Genomic DNA, 18,329 nt, shown 5'->3' with positions numbered 1-18,329 from the left:
GAAGCGCCAGTATTAATTACAATGAATATCAAGGCATATGAATGACACCCCGAGGGTCATAATTGAAAGCGACCCTCAGTGACTACATTTCCCCAAGGGCTGCCAGTGAGAGCTACTATTGATTTTCCTTCTGATATTCGCTTGCATCAGAATTTACCAGCGAGTGCTAGGGAACCCAAAATAGTGAACACCTACTTGTCTTTCTAACATATAAGTAATAGTAGCGGGCGTGACTTGGTGGAAATACCCTATCGTAGGAATTGATGGAATAAAACTTTTCTATTTCCACATGATTTTTTTATTCTTGCCGACCATGATTTCGCTAAGGAGTAACATTATCAATTTTTTCCTTACCAACTTGATATTTTTACTCTGTAACGAAACCATGGTCCTTGATACCAACTCAATAATGTTACACTGTTACAAAACCATGGTCAGAAAGAATAAAACTCCATGTGGAAACAGCAAAGTTTAAATTCCTTCAACTCCTCTTTTCTAACTTAGTTTTATATCATTCGAGGGTTGGTTTTCACACGCTAAGATATGACTCACCCCGAAAAAAGCAGTGGGAGGGTGTCTATCACTGTCAATCCACAATGATTCCTGGATACAATTGTATGGATTCCTTTATCCTTGATAGCGATTGGCGAGTTTCCTGTGGAAACACTGAAATAATACACCTAACGCGGCTGAACACCCGAGAGATCTTCACCCATAATATTCGTCGGGATACCACTATACACTGAAATATTCTATCAATTGGAAAATATAAGAATAACAAGTTTCTAAATAAATGTCGCCGTCAGTCCAACTATTTTTTTCCAATTTTTCGAATACCCTCAACTCATAGGCACATGAGCGCTTAAGTACTTGCCTTGGAACCCGATTATCTCAGTACTGATAGTACTTTGGATAGTACTTTGTGATTATTGAGTAGTAAGGGGTAAAATTCTCATTTAAGAAATCATTTTGTTTAGCTGGGATTGGAACACAGATCTCTCAACTTCCGATACCAGTAATACCACCAAACATGGTTATATTCAGACTATTCAGAGTAGTTGTATATATTCCCTTCAGAACGACATGTAATTATGTGTTACCGTTGTCCAGTGGCTATGGTGTTTGATTCCCACACCAAGGTTCCTAAATCGAGTCTCGTAACTATATGTCGTTCTGAATGGAATGCATCGCACCTGTAAAAGTTTAAATATGTTTTTTTAACTATTGATTACATAACCACGTATGGGGTGATTCGAGGACAGCTCCCGATGGACTATATAATTGCAGAGTATTACTGAATTCAGAGAAACTCATTCTGTTGCACATGAAAAAATTACGTACCATAGCCTGAATTAGTTAGGTGCAGGGGCATGGCCGACGTTTGCAGTAATACTCCGTCATGTAATCCGTATTTAAAAGGAAACCTGGATAGCGTGGTGATCTGCGCAGTGGCCCGGAAAGATAAAGGCCCGTTGTTCCACTCCCGGTACAAGTGAATATTTTTTCAGATGTGAAGTGATACTACTATGCACTTTTCCACAAAATTTTATTCCACCTGAGTCAACATGTTCCACTGCGTCGCAGCATTAGACTAACGAAAAAGTAAACCATGCCAGAATAAATGGTCTCGTACAAATTTGTCCACTCACAAAAAATGAGGAGAAGGGGATGGAAGGAGAAAATTATCCTTTTCCTTTGTTTTTAAGGATATTTTATTAAGAATTTTTTTTATTTAATGATAATTATGTATATATTATTATAATTAATATGTATTTAACCACCGTTCACTCGGCGGGATTGAATTCATTTCACCTGCAAACGATTATATACTTTTTAAACTATTGGTTATATTACCCCATATGGGGGTATATATTGCTGGCACATGAGATATTTTAAAAAGTGAATCCTCGGCCGTCACAAGGGCGCCGTGGCTTAGTTGGTTAAAGCGCCTGTCTAGTAAACAGGAGATCGTGAGTTCGAATCTCGCCGGTGCCTGAATTTTTTCCACGCCCTAACTCAGCCTCATAGGAAAACTTTGTTCAAGTTTCTAGGACAACGGCCGATGGAGTATAACACAGCTAAGTTTGATTGAATTCAGAGATGTGGATTTCGTACAGCTCTCCATGTGAGTTCCTTGGAGGAAAAAACGAATGAGGAAAGTAAAGCGGAAGGAGGAAAATACGAGGAGGAAAAGGATCTTCGCTTTGAGCGGGGGAGTTGAACGGGTAAAATGAATGTTGAAGGGATGAGTTTCCATTTCGCACCCCCTTCCCCCGCCTCTCTCCCTCTTCCCAGGTCCGCTGTGAAAGGTGGGCGGGGGTTGGACTCAGGGATTGGCTTGACACGGAGCCAGCAGTGACACCTGCCACAAAGTCCCCCCCCCCCTCCACCTCCCTTCACTCCTACTCCCCACCTTTCTACTCCAAAACCTTTTCCGCTCTATCCCTCCCACCACTGATCCTGCCATCATAGAGGCGTGCATGAGGGGACCAGGGGGGGCTCTACCTTCCAGCAGTGGTGGATAGATAGGGGGGTGGGCAGGGGCGCAGCCAGGAATTAAGGTTTTAGGCGCAACTAATACTTACGGACCTCTTCCAGAAAATTTTTAGGATAAATGGTTCAAAATGGCGAGTTTTACGGCTTCCTGAGGGATATTTGATTAATCCTAACACTATTCTATAAGTAATACTGATCCAAATAATTAAAATGGATTAAACTTGAAAATTTCTCTGAGCTCTGGGGGTGGGGGGGTTTATCCCCCAAAACCCCCCCTCGCTGCGCCACTGGGGGGGGGGGGCGTTTCATTGGGCCGAAACACACACTAGATAAAATCGAAATTTTGGAGGTAGCCACTTTGTAAAAAAGTATTTAGTTATATTTTCCGATATGTTTACCTTCTTTAACGAATTTAATATAAATTATCTGTAAACTAAAGACCTTTTATGCTCGCTTTTGACATGTTAGAATCCAGTGGTAGATCAACGGTGGGTTGGGATATCCAATTTACATTAAATATAATAATTAGATTTTCTTTTTTCTCTTGTCTTCACCTCTTTTAATTAATGTTCAAAAATTCCTGCAGTGTAAGTCATAAAATGCAGAAAAAAATTCCTGCGTCTCCGTTAATTTTAAAACAGCTTAATTATATTATTTAATTCAGTTTTTTATGTGCAAAACTAAATCCTGATGAAGGTTTAAAAATAAACCGAAACGTTGGCAAAAAATTTTTGCATTACATGACCTATACTCCAGGTATTATTGATCGTTAACTAAATAGAATGGTAATTTTGTTCAGACCCCCACTACTTCTGGGAGGTCACACCCCAATTAGCTCCCCCCTTGTCCCTATCCTGGATCCGCAACTGCCTTCCAGTATCTGACACTGATTAAAGACACCTAACCCGGTAGGGAACACGGAAGATTTAAAAGGAAACTTATTTTAAAAATCGCGTTGCATATTTCAAAAGCATCCCTCTCCAACACCCACACGCGGGGATGTTTAATGTTACAAGGCCCCTGTCCCACAACGCCCACTCGAAGCTGGCCTATCTAAGCCCTGAGTAACCTCCGTATTCAAAATGCTTCCCTTCGCTCGAGCTAAGCTGCGAAAGCCGCCTTAAGCTCTGGAATGAGCATTGAGCGGCCAACACACGAAGTCAAGTCCACATGAATACGTGAGCAGAATATAACATATCATCCCGCAGAATATTTGGGAGATTACGGGCACGCTTTGGTGTATCGTTTAGCGCTAAAGGTGGAACCTGACCGTCGAACACTACATTCATACGATGAAAATAAAAAATACAAAATAAAAATAAATTTGTACAAAAGATAACGCTTTTATCGCGAACTGAAACGAATACAAAAAAATCCTGCGGCAATTCACACTACCAAAATGGCGATTTTCGTCTTTTTCGTTTGTTTTAAGTAAGTGGAACAATTGGTATAAACATTTCCTAACATGAAAATTTTACAAATATTTTTTACATAAAGCATGGGTACGTAACTTCGATATCATTTTTATTTTCTTCGCCGTGGAAATTCAAATCTACCTTTGGGCCGTATAAAAAATAAAAGAATTGGTAAAATTTAATTTTAGAAAGCTATTTGTAATGCAAATATGTCGTTCTCTCAATAAAACATAAAATAAAATGCACAATACTAATATTTTTCCCCTGATGAGATGAAGAAGACGCTTCACAGTTTTTCGCGAGTGTTTCTACACTCTTTCTACCATAAAAGTTAAAAGTTTACTTTTAAATAATTTTAATGATTAAATATTTTGGTCGAATAAAGAATGAGTAAATTGTTTTATGGCACGATCCTATGGAGCTTCCGCAGAATTTCATAGAAATGCTTAAAGTTCAGCGTTCTACTTTTTTTTTGCCGATAGTAGTGTGCTTGGACTAATGCAAGCTCTAAAGGCCGTTTTACACGGTACACGGAATTGCGCAATCTGACGTACGTGCGAAGGCTCAATCAAAATTGCGTCGTGTAAAGCGGCGAATTGCTAGAACACATACGAGAATGCGTGGATGCGAGACGGCAAAATAGCCCCTGTTCTAAAGTCATTCATGTATTCGCGCAATTCCACGCCATTTTAGAAATTAATGCAGCTCTAACCTGCGCAATTCCGTGCCCCGTGTAAAAGAGCCTTAAGAACATGTGATTCAGGCTTCGACTTCGGTTCCCCTACGGGGAACGATCGACAGAAGTGAAAAACATATTTATGAAGATAGCTTATCCTTACACCGGTGATGGGATACATAACAGAGAATATTTGAAAAATAGAAAAATAATAGAAATAAAAGTCTGTAAAATAACTGCAATGGAAATATATGTGGATGAGGAAAACGAATTATACAGCAAATAATAATCAAGATACAAAGATGTATATTTATACGGATATCCGATATTTCCGAGGTTTTGACATCGTTTCACTAAGAAAGTTGACTCATCCATCTCAGGTTTTTCATACCATCCTAAACGTCAAATTTTCAATTATTTCGATAGTGTTTTCTTTTGTCGGAGGAATCAAATTAAGTGTATATCCGCTCATTAGCAATTTACGCGAATTGTCATCGAACGGTGACCCTACATTTTATGCTTTTCCCCGGCGTCTATTTTTGGAGGAGGCTAATTTTTCCCGGAACAATTTGGAAGCATTCGCGAGGCCATCTGGAAGCAGCCAATGATGATACCTGCTATCTGCGTTTAAAACCTCTTGAAAATGGTCTTTTAAGACGGTTCGGTTACTTTTTATGGTTTTTCAAGATGGTCGTAAAATGTACGAGCCATTTGCATTATCCGATTGCCACCATGTTTTTTAAACCTTTGATGCTGGCGCCGTTAAAATTGGCTTAAAAAAATATAACCGACAATGTTAATTAGCCAGAAGATCTCCTCATCTGTGGTAATGAATAACTACTTCAAATGCTAGTGATGTACTTTATTCATAGTATTATTTATGTACGTACTATAAACATTTTATCCCACCCAACTTCTTGAATACGAAGGCACTGTAAAGAAGTAATTTTTCATTTTTTAATACTAAATTCTGAATTAGGTTCCCTATTTCTAATAAGAGGAATTGTATTAGTATTCAAAAGCGATAAGGATAGTAGTAATAGTGATAACGTATAATACGTATTATAAGTTATCACTAACGTGAAGTAACTTGTAGATGATGGCGTGAGTTATATAGAAAACTTTTAGTGTCTCACGGTATATACTTTGGTAGCTTCCATGTCCGAATTCGATGAAAATGATAAAATAATCCATTCTTTAAGATTAACCAGTGATTTCAAAATGAATGCGCAATATAAAATACATGTCTATAAATTTTAAAGTAAGCGTTCAAAGCCACACCTGATGATGTGAGCAAATTATTCTCTTAAAATTATTAAAAATAAACGCCTCATTTCAATTGATTCGTCTATGAATGTAAAACTTTTTACATCCAATTATAAAAATGGCAAAATCAAACTGTTCTTATTCCACCATATCCCATATAATAGCTATAATATCTGTTTTAAGAATCATCATGATAACTTCATCATACCAACATCATATATATGTTACGTGCAATATAAAAAATTATTCGTATAAAATGAACGTTTCCAGCTCATCCTTACATATTTCTCCATTTTTTTACTAATTTCTTTCAAAAATTCACATAAATCCTCAAATAAGATAACATATTCTTGCTCTTGTTCATTTAGCCTACAAGATTTAGGTATGTCCAGAACAGTTTTTGAAAAAATATTTTACTTAAAAAGATAATTTTGCTTTCTATTAAATTGCAGAAATAATGAACTTTAACTTGAAATCATTAGCAAAAAATCATTAAGCTCAGCATAAATATTCATATATGCACGACAAGTATTTCATTCTTTTATAAAAAAATATTAATTTTTCCCGAACTTATAGAGTTTCATATTTTTTAATACATGTTAATAAAAGTCAGTTTCATAATTTTTGCTCAGAGCGTATTTATATTATTCCGTTATTATTATTCGTGGGGCATTATGCTCTACAATTGAAGTAACCATTTCTTTTTCTTTCGATTTCAGCCGCGCCATTATATCCTACCTTATCACCAAGTATGGTTCCGAGGAAGACCGAGAGAGGCTGTTACCGTCGGACCCAGAGGCTCGGGCGAAGATTGACAGAATGTGGTACTTCGACATCGGCTGTTTGTACAAGAGCATCTCGGACTATTATGCAAGTTTTAACGACAACCTTTTCACACCTAAACATCCCAAGTTTACACCCTCTACCTGTCTAAACATAATTGAGAAAGCGTAAATTATGCACACATGATTTAGACCTCAATTAGTTTATAAAATCATCATACACTTCGCGGTTTCATTCCCATAAGAATTTTTTTTGCAAGTACTGATTATTAATAATATTTGGTTAAAAATAAATCATTGCATTAAAATTCAATGTTTATAATATGTCAAATTGTTTCCTGGAGTAATTAATCTTAATTTTTCTCTTCGCTTAAAAAACGCTTTACTCCGACAACGCCAACATAAGCGCCAAATCGCCAGGTTTAATCGCGCCTTCGGCGCAGTCAGGGCTTGAGATTCGCGATTTATTAACCAAGAGGCACTATATTGAGAGGCTGATCATCAAAATCTGGTTAAATTAGCGAGAATAAAGTAAACAATATTCTGGTATATATAATAGCGATAGAAGCAGACTTTTCAGAATATAGCATAAAACTTGAGCAGAGAAATTCACAGAAAATGCTGCAAGATAATTTGATCAAGCACTGAAATTAAAACCCTCCGTGTTTCCAATAATAAGGTATTATACTATGAAGCTGAGCAAACTGAAACCGATGGACCTTAAATTAACTTTTAGAGATCGTGAAATTGCATACTGAATCAGCTTACATGCCCTTATTAATTGGAAAAAAGCTGAAATGAATATGAAAAGAATAACACCAAATACACGTCAATTATTGCTTACCTAGTATCTATTACACAGAATAGGAAGTGAGAATATCCTCTTCCATCCAGTTTCTTTGAAAGTTTTGTTTTGATTAATATCATTAATATAAGTACACTCGCATAATAAATGTAAGTTTCTCTCCAAAACTGTTGATTTATGACGCTCAAATTCAGTTCATTGGCGAAAATTTCCAATCAATACTTTTCAATGACATTTGAAAATCAAAATAAAGATTCTTAAATAATGTTTTTAACTGTTTATAGTATAAAATGTAAGTTTCTTACTCGACAAAGCGAATCGATTCCGCTGACAATTTCATTGCACACGATTACATTCAATTTCAAGTTTCTGCATGTACAGAGAATTTTTACAAACCAAACTTTTTACAAACTTAGCTCATTAAACTGACTGGATGATTTTTTTTACCGATTTTTCAGAGAGCTATCGTTATATTTCGGAAAAGTATGTGCAAGGCGGACCAGTTTCCTGTCTATCCTTTTGATGTGATTTTTCATACACATTTCTGATATTTCCTTCGATATTTTTTCCACCACTCAATTCTATATTCGTAAAATGAAAACGTTATTCTAGTATTCCGTGAATAGCCAAGGTGATAACTTTATGGAGTCACCCGCAATGCACAATTGTGCGAAATTCCATAGAGGAAAAAAATCAATCGCCTTCACCGGGATTTGAACCTGAACCTCTCAATTTCCGGCCGTCTACTTTTCGAGGTCGAGCACTTTACCTGACCAAGTACGAGCAAATTACACAACCGAAGCATCAATCCCTCCAAGAAATTTGTGGACTTAAAAGAACAAGATAGTCTGGATTGCTGAGTATATTATGCGAATAGCAGTCCAGACACAGCAATTCTACGGAGGACATTTCATTCGCCTTCGAAATCAAGGGATACGGATTTGAATCCCGGGCAAGGTGAATTATTTTTCCTTTGTGGAATTGCGCACATAAGATGTTATTTTACGAATTATCCTCACTGACCTCATAAAGAAATGCGAGCGTGATGCGCCCGCTCCCAGCGGGCTTCCCCCGCTCTTTTCGATGCAGGTCCACAGAGGGATAGGCGCGTTTCTAATTTTAAAATGTAGAAAAAAAAGGCACGGTCTTATGTACAAATTTAATTGGAATGTTCATGTACAAATTGAGGTCAGAGGACCTCTTTAAACACAACATTGGAAGTAATTACACTATCCTCTGTTAAACGCACATGATGACTCATACTTACGTATCAACAGGACACTTGAATGTGGAATTAGCCGCATTTTGATAAAAGTTATTTAAATAATGAGAGATATTGTTGCAAATGAGCAAATGTATCAGTTTGTGCGCCGTTAACGTCAGGAATATTTACCGGTTTTTGTTTTTTTTTATTATCATTTAAAAACCATTTTTAGGAAACAATAGCAATATTTAGGAAGTAAGGTATGTCGTCGCATGTTCTCTGATAAATTCTGTGCATTTTGGTACCTCATTTGTAGAGTTCGGTTGCGTATAAGTTGAAAAAAAGGTATCTATACAGTAGAAATAATATAGAAGATATTTTCGCGCCTATGCGTTATGCAACGTTTTGACCACAATGCCATAGAGGGTTGCATAGATTGAATGGAACAGGCGCCTGTTAGCAAAGCACGACGCTGACCCCATGGGCAGTGTTAGATAGAATTCGATTAGCGATATTGATAAACTTTTAATAATGAATACTAACATATGGAATTCGAGATTATTCCCGCATGCATATCAACATGTCTCTGAAAAATCTCTGCCAACCTATCCCTACTAATCTCCTCTGAGCTACTGAAACCTCCATTCTGAAAGCTCCATTCTTTTATGCTAATTCTGTATTAGCTCAATCCTTTTTTTATTTTGGCATTGAAAGTATTTGTCATGAATGCGGAGATTACGGTAGTTGAATCACTCAAAACATCACATAAGATTTGCTATTTTGGCTTCGTCTGCACCATTACAGCTAGGATTTTCGTCATCACCGCACATCGGTGCGTGGATAACGAAAATTTAAGACCAACACGGATGGTATGTAACGCACGACTTTCGTCAACCGAGCAAATCATATAAGTCGCCTTTTAACGCCACGTCCCTGGAGATGTGCTTATTATGACAACGCGAGGCGAGAGGAAAAATTCTCGCGTGGAAAGAGAAGCCATCTCGCGCATAAATCAAGAGAGAGCAGCTGACGTCGAGACAAGCGACAAATCATAAGAGATCGCATCCACGACTCACTCAGAAGGAGAGGACTTTATATACACCACACATGCGCGAGGCGATATTTTAAGAAAACGGGCGGAATGCTTACTCCGAAAGCAGAGACCGTCGCGACGTCGATTCAAGGGTTCTAATGATTTCTCCCCGCCTCGAAAAAGCAGATCTCAAGGATGTAGATTGGCGTTTAACTCTGGACAGAAGTCAAAATTGAGATGATATCGTAAGTGAGCAGACTACGTCGGCGGAAAGTGTAACGCTCGAGAAGTAATTGAATTGGCTAGACCTCTAGGTTGGTATGAAAACTGAAGGCCACATTGCGTTTATAATTTAAGAGGGCAACATAGACTATACTTCGCAAAATAGCAGCAAGGATCCTTTTGATTTTCGTATCACTGGCGTGTATATTTCATATCTGTAAGGGGCCAGCGGGAAAGAACAAATAATCAACACCCATTGTTAGGCAAAATAATTTTATAAGAACTACTACCCAAGCAGCAATCAATATCCCAAAAACATCCGGAGAAAATTTTTGGCGTCAACATATGACATCCGTGCAATATGGATATCTGTCAAATAAAATTCGAGGAATCAAGCGAGATGAGTGGAATTGATTCATTATCTGTCAAATATCCAAAGAAACCGCCAAACAACGTTAGTGTGATGTCCAACAGTGGACATGGAGGTTCATATTACTACATCTTTAGGATACCTTCACAACATATGATGAGAAGATAATGGGTGAACTTATTACGGTTTTTGGTAATACCCAGATATACAAACAAAACATTCGTGCTCTTCAATTCTATACATAACATATGCTATCCATAAATACTCTTTGGAATAGCAATATTTTAATATCACGGATATTACAGCTTAGATATCTATGTAACGTTATTATTAGAATTCGTCGAGGATGTTACAAAGAGGATACCTATGTAAGTTTTTCAAAATATTTAACATGAAATACCAACGTGTTTTGGATATACAACCTTATTTGGAATACGATGAAGAATCGTGTTGGACATTTTTCACATGGCAGCACATTCTTCGCCGAGGTAGGTAGTGAGCCTCCTTAGGAAATAGCATCACACCCTCTCAATCGGTCGTGTATTGTTTTTTTTCGAAATAGTTACTCGTTAAAAATCTAAATTATCATCTTTAAATTTCCAGTAGAGTGGAACCATGTCAACATTTGCCTCAAACCCAAATGTAAAAAATGTTTAGGAATGAGAAAATACCTAAACAAAATTTTCAAATTATTTAAAATTCAAATTATTAAATTTCAGATACAGGAATTTTCTGGCAATGGCCTATTACACACAGGATGAATGTATCACTATGAAAGATTATGCTTGAAACAAGAAGTAAGTATTTAAAAATGGTAGGTCGAGAGGGAGAGACGCGTCTCCTTCGACTTAAAGGCACCATCTTCCCCTGCGGATCTTGAAAATGATCGGTTTTCGCGATGAAAGATTTCGTTTTGATGGGGCAATGATATGAATGACGCGGCTTGCGAGGATTCATTTCAAGACACAAATGTGGTTCGACGAGATTCACCGGTTAAATCTCACTGAATTTTAAAATCAAGAGTATTGTGCGTAAAACCGTAAATCCCAATTGCCTCATAAGAAGTCATCCTTACCCATATACAGGAATGCGGGATGTCCATATAATAACGAGAATTTTTAAATTTCGCTGATTTGGAGAGTCCGACTCAAATGGTTATTATTATGTTGGTATCCATACCCCTGAATTAAGAAAAATGTTTCTGCTGTATTGATTGTTTTTTGTCTGTGGTAGCGTCTAAGGTTATACGTGTTTTAATAACCTCGGCGATTTTCGCTTGCTATAGATATGGACCAAAGAATTTGAATCAAATTTTGCGTAAAATAATGGAATAATGTGTAGCAAAAAGTTTAAAATAATAGCAAAGGCCTACGGCGAGTCTGCTATGTGATAAAGAAGAATCTACGGGTGTTATAAGCGTTTCCAAGAAGGAAGACGTTGAAGGTGACAAACGCCCCAGCACATAAGCAACCGATGAAAACGTGGAAAAATTAAAAGAAATGGTAATGAACTGGTTGTGAAGTGATCATGAAATGCGGACTATTTAGGAGGTGCCAACATTAATGCAGACGAGTAAATAAATATTTTTTTTCGAAAAACTAAAATTCCTAATTTAAGTATGCCGAGAGTAGCCACTGTAATAACTTTACGGAGTCACCCGCAAGGCACAAATTGTGTGAAAACTCCACAGAGAAAAAACCATTCACCCTAACCGGTATAGTGTGACCATCTTGTCCGGTATAGTTCACAAATTTCCACAGAGAAAATGGAGCCTCGGTATCCTAACTGGCTAAATCTCTCGACTGGAAAGGAGGGCATACAGGGCCGGCCCTAGCAGGTGCGGGGCTAGGGGTGAACCTTCAGTGCGGGGCCCTTCACTTAAAATATTGAACTCTATACCTCATCTACAAACTCGAGCATTTTGAATCCCTACCACTCTCTGGCTAAGTATGTGTTCCCCTCCCAAATTCAGACTTCGTAATTACGCCGTTATGATACCATCACGCAGTTGAGTTCAAAATAGTATAATACAAATAAAATTTATAATTATATTTATTCTTAAAATTATAACGTAAAATAAACATAAACCTTTTTGCGCGCTCCGCTTTTACACATGTCTTTTTTGTCTAGCACGGACTTAACAATACAGTAATAGTTGAAATTGCGTTTTCAAAACTATCGTATATTTTAATTTTTTTTCACGAACGCGGGGCCCCCCATAGCGCGGGGCCCGGGGCGGTCGCCCCGCCCTAAGGCCGGCCCTGAGGACATAAATGCGGTTGGACGAGATTAACTGGTTAAACCCCACAGTGTTTTAAAATCAAGAGTATTTTACGCAAAACCATTAATTCCAATTGCCTTACAAGCAGTCATCCTTACCCATATGCAGTGTTCAGAAAATAACGAATGAATTATTCGGGTTCCAATGTATAATTTTTTTTCTCTATGAGATTTTCGCACTAAAATTCCCGTTATTTTCTGACCACACCTCGTATATCACTCTTCGTCAGTCAGTCCTTCATAATCCAGAGCAAATCCATTCGTCTCCGAGAGAAAATAATATAAAGAAGGCGAAGATAAACGCTGCGTCTTCCATATCCTTTCTTTACCATTTCATTCATCTCTCGTCCTATCGTGGACGTGGGTTTTATTTTTTTACGGCGCAACGAAGCGGAATCTCGTTTATCCGCGCACACTGACGCCCGACTCCTTCGTTGAGCGCTTAAGACATGAGCGCGCGTTGAATTTATAGATTGGCCGCGGCCGGACGCCGCCGTCTTTCCGGATGTTTTGATGTTGGAGTAAAAAGGCTGTATTTCTGGAGTCGGCCCACGGCCAAAGATGCCCTTCGTCATCTCTCTGTGCTGATCCTATGGTGGGAGTTGGGGTAAAAAAAAGTAAATGGGAGTGGGTAAGGAAAGGCTGTGTTGGGCTGTGAGTGGGATGGGCGTTTGTCGGCGGGTTGGCGGAAGGTTACGAGGGTGGCTGGGCGTGGGTGTTACTTCGGCCATGTTCCACACGGATGCGGAGGAGGGTTAGGGCATGTCATGTACACTCTACAATGTAACATTTGGCAAAGTAGGTGATTTCCCGCCAATCCGGATTCTAAAGGTCAAAATGTGAAGTGATGCTTCAAGCAGCCAGACAATTTTTACGATATACGGGTTGCCTAAACTCAAAATTTGTTGACCATTCTTACCCATAGTAAACCATAGAATTAAATAGATGAACTTTTAACTCCGTATATATTAAATGTTTAAAGACATAAATCATTAGTTATTTCGAAAATGGGCTTAGTTGCAGTGATTTCTACTTTTTTTTCCTTACCGTGACTTCGTTTAATTCATGTTAAAATAGTTCTTGGAGTGTAGGTCAATATATGTTATGCAAAAAAGTTTTAGCCAACGTTTTTGTTTATTTTAAACAGAAACGTTGAAAATTTTGAACCGGAAATGAACTCTCTGGAAATTGTGAACATTTTTTTTATCTCTGTGAATCACATTTTATGCTACTTTGGCATTTAAAATTAGAAAATAGAAGGGTTATCAGGAAGCTGCTTTGCTATAGCATGTTGGTGGAATGGAATAAATTTAATTTATGGTTTAATATTATTCTGCTAAAATAAATGCTGTTGTTGTTGCAGAATTTTTTGTTTCAATATCAATAAATATGTGCAAAGCTAAGCCCTGATGATAGTTTAAAATAAACAGAAACGTTGGCTAAAACTTTTTTGCATAACATATATTGACCTACACTCCAAGAACTATTTAATAAGTTTTTGTCTCCAAAACCAGCCTGAATTTACGCAAAATTTTAAACTTAAGCGCTCGGGCGGCAGTGGTTAATATCATCCGATTTTGAAAAATTTTTTCAGATTTGAGACCCTGATACAAGTTTGCAACTTTCTCGCATAGGGCAAATTTGATTCCGAAAATAAGTATATTTTCTGCCCACATATTGTGCATTTTAACCATCTCCACCCACTGAAACCTTGTGGTAATACTCTACCGTGCTGAGCAAATAAGGCTCTCGAAGAAAAACTGAGCACTACTTTGTTTTCAAATTGTTACAAATATGCTGCTTAATGTTTTTTCACCATAATCGGTCCATCAGTGGCATATCCAGGGGGAGGGTCACAGGTGACACATGCCGCCCCCCCCCCCCCCCCCACCGTAATGGAATTAATTTTAGCAGAATAATATTAACCTATAAATTAAATTTATTCCACTCCAGCAATATGTTATAGCAAAAAAGCTTCCTGATAGCCCTTCTATTTTGTAATTTTAAATGCCAAAGTAGCATAAAATGTGATTCACAGAGATAAAAATGTTCACAATTTCCAGAGAATTCATTTCCAGTTCACAATTTCCACCCTCTGATCCCCCGCATCGTGCCCCCCCCAACAGTTGTCCTGCTACCTAATCATTTTTCCATCCATTATTTTATTTTTGAAGCAGGTAGAAATATTCCCACTTATGGCAAGAGTGGCATGAATCAAAATTTCATTAAGGATACCTACTATAGGTGAACAGGATAGAATTAAAAATAGAAGGAAATTGAAAAGATAATTTTAACACAGCTACTCCTAAAAGATAATTTTTTAAACTGGTAGAAAATGGAACACATTAGATTTTGACTCACTACCACCCACTGCAGCCATGTGGCCATGGGTCATTCTGAAAAAACTGTTTGATGAATGCATCACAAAAGTATTCAAAAGGATATCATAAGGGGACCATTGGAGCAACACATAAATATCTTCAAAATCACAATTAGATATTTTTATGGGTGGAAAGGGGTTAAAATTGGTGTTTTTTTAACACAGACATCAGTTTTAGGTGTGTGTTGAAAGTCAATATGATGTGAGGGTATCCAGGGAAAGAAAGTGACTCCCGCTTTCAAGAAAATGTGAAATTTGCACTCCTAAAGCTTGGTCTGGACTAAGTTTTACCCTTGCCTAAATATACGAGTCTTGGAGTTGAAGCATTGGATAATCGATAGAGTGATTATCGATAGTGGCATTTCTAATAGTATGTTCCAAACATATTGATACATAGGAATGATTTAGTGATGTAAACTGGTAAATACTCAGTGGGCTTGGTATTTTGAAATGATTTTACCCCAGGTATTTACCCTTGGCTAAAGAAAATACACAGTTTGCAGATTACCCCAGAGGTAAATCAATACCTCCATCGCGAAACCGCTCAACAATCGCCCACCAAATCAAACCCGCTCATCTAGGCGCCCGACAATACGAATGCACTCAGCTGATATTATCCAGAGCATAAATGCTCACCTTCAATTCTCCAACTTTGGAGGTAGGCATTTATGCTCCGAATATGAGAATACCTATAGGTGGTTGGTAAAGGTTAAGAGGATACCAAATTATATTTCATGAGCTTCAAAATAAAGCAATATTATTTTAAGGTTTAGGTTGTATGCAGTCCCTAGTAGAATGCTTACTGCTATATGTACATATTTCATCCCTTTGAAGACATGTTCTATTAATACGATTTTAAAGTAGAAAATTAATAATCCTGGAAAATCAAACATACACTGCTTATCAAATTATAAAAACATTACAAGCCATCAAAATCAACTCCTCAGCTGAGTATACCGAACAGGTATAAATTATTATTATAATTTAAGCTAATCAGTTGGTTAAGAACTACTGATGCAAAGAGACCCTTGGCGTTTTGTAATCATCAAAATGGAGCAACGTCATTGACTATGTTGAGAAAATTTGTGATTGCTACCAGTGGTGTCATGGTGCCGGCTTGTGCCGGAATGCCGTTCCGGCACTGGTTAACAAAAGACATAATAGTCAAATAGCACTATTATCAATTTTATTGCCTCAAAATGTCTAATACATACATTTGTAACAAAAAAAAACAAAAAAAAATGGTAATAAAATGTACTAATAAAAAAAACACTGAGTAATATTTCACTTCTAAAAAAAAGTTTCAAAAGTGTGTTCTGGCACTCTTAATTTTGCCATGACGTCACTGATTGCTACAGCCATTTCTATGCTAATGCTGCACTGCAATATATTTTCTCATGATATGTTGGGTATAAAAATAAAAATAATGAGTCAGGTAGGTACACAAAAATATATCTTTAACATAGCAATCTTGGAATTCTTCAAATTATGCAAATATTTACCATTTAAATACAATTCAGTCATTCATCATACCCAATTCTACCTCCAAATTTCCTCAAGAAGGATGTTTTCTTCATTAATTTTTCAATTATTGATTGAACCCTTATTGAGCTGCAGTTCGTAACTATGGTTGTAACCTGCAAATTTAAATACCTTGCAATGGATTTCGGTAAAAAGTTAACAATTCCTGATATGAATTTATCTTTAAATTCCCATCAATTATATCTAACCTTTAGGAGGAAAAATTTTGCATTAAAAACTATGGAATAAATTTATGTCATTCTCATTGTGAGTTATAAGTGAAATGAAATTGTCACTACACCAGTTTAATATGAGTCATTACAATTTGAGGCCATTATGAACCATGACTAAACAAATGATGTGCACAATAACAATGATATAGACAATTGTAGCTCCTTATTTTGTCATTAATTGACATATTATCTGGTTTTGGATGGTTTTAACACCAGACTGATTAGTATCAAAATTTTCATTATAAATTATTGTAATTAATGCCTTCATCTTTTCATTTCATGCTCTTTGCAGTTACCGCAGCTGATGTCAGGAGAGCCAGCAGATCACCAGAGGGCCAATGCACTTAAACAGAATCTTGACTATCTTGACATATTCCTAGAGGTAACTATACTTGTGATATCAAAGTCCACTAACATAGTTAGACTTGTTGGTAAGTAAACTTTGTGAAGAGGGTGATTATGAGCAATTTTTACCTAAAATTTTAGTCTGATGAGACATAAAATATTTCTCTGGAATAAGGATAAAGAAAAAGGTTACTGCTTCAGGGGTAGGCATCCAGCCAGGAGAAGAGTGGGGGCCTTGGGGCGTCAACCCCCCTCCCCACCCTTATAACCCCCCATTTGCTCCCCCCCATTTGCCAACGCCATTTGAAAGAATTGTTCGGAGATACTCCCAAGTAAAAGAGGTATAAATCCTCATGTCATGAAGATCCACTGGTACAAAAACTGTGTCAAATGAATACATGCATATGAAAGCCATATGCTTGTAGCTTAGTTAAGAGTGAGCTTCACCCTCACCTATTCGTACCGATCTTTGAGTTGAAACAGTGATTAAATTTTTACTGACACTGAGATATATTTACTCCTAATCCCATTTTCCTCTAATTTTCTGCCCAAATCAATTAAAATTCTCCATCTATTCCATTTTGTGACCATCTACTTTTATGTGAGGCCTTGTGTTCCTTGCTCTCAGAGCTTTATTTTGATATCCTCGTGGGTGATCAGATATAACACATCTAATATGGGCAATGCCAATTTATTTCATAGTAAATAACACAATGAAACAATTCGAACAGAAATATGGTATGACAGAGATAAAGTGCATGAGCAAGAGCACTTTAGAATTGTGTTTACAGGCTGCAACAGGGACTGCCCGTCACATTATTTACCCAAGGTATCCACCAATTCCTGGAAACCTCTTACCGAATAGACAATCGATATCAAATCACCTGCAAACCCAACTTGGAAAACATTGCACCCACCTTAAATACTACATCAAGGACATTGCTAGCCTCCCTTACATTCTCCTTGGCATACAAATAAAATAAAAAGGGCGACAGAAGACATTACATCTTATGACTGATCTACTTGAATCTCCCTTGGATACCTTCGCTATTGTGGTGTTAGCCTTAAAAAGCTTCCAAATGTGTCATCTATTCCTCAAATTCTTGCTATTTTCCCTGTTAATTCCCATCAGCAATTTCCATAGACTCAATGGATTGAGGTTCCGCTCTTTGCAATTCCATTCTGATTAATTAAATAATTTGGAACTTTTGTCAAAATACTTATGTTTGTATTTATGAAGGTTAACTGGCTATAAACTAGAACTTGCCTTGCAAAATTAATGGATTGAGTCAGTTCACGAG

The 18,329-nt window shown here is 37.3% G+C and overlaps 1 protein-coding gene and 1 non-coding gene across 2 annotated transcripts in view; both read left to right on the top strand.

Moving 5' to 3' along the window:
* Positions 1-18,329, top strand: part of LOC124164049 (glutathione S-transferase 1-like) — a 136,892-nt gene that overhangs the window by 108,260 nt on the left and 10,303 nt on the right. Inside the window, exons 3-4 of the mRNA XM_046541219.1 lie at positions 6,573-6,723; positions 16,976-17,065. Coding sequence (XP_046397175.1) covers positions 6,573-6,723; positions 16,976-17,065 — 241 coding nt within the window. The remainder of the gene's footprint in view (positions 1-6,572; positions 6,724-16,975; positions 17,066-18,329) is intronic.
* On the top strand, positions 1,922-1,995 carry Trnat-agu. The gene has a single exon. It is a non-coding gene; the product is annotated as a tRNA-Thr (tRNA).

Source organism: Ischnura elegans, chromosome 8, assembly GCF_921293095.1.
Source record: "Ischnura elegans chromosome 8, ioIscEleg1.1, whole genome shotgun sequence".
NCBI classification, from domain to species: Eukaryota; Metazoa; Arthropoda; class Insecta; order Odonata; family Coenagrionidae; genus Ischnura; species Ischnura elegans.
The sequence above is the reverse complement of the archived record's forward strand: the minus strand, read 5'-3'. Positions and strand labels throughout refer to the sequence as shown.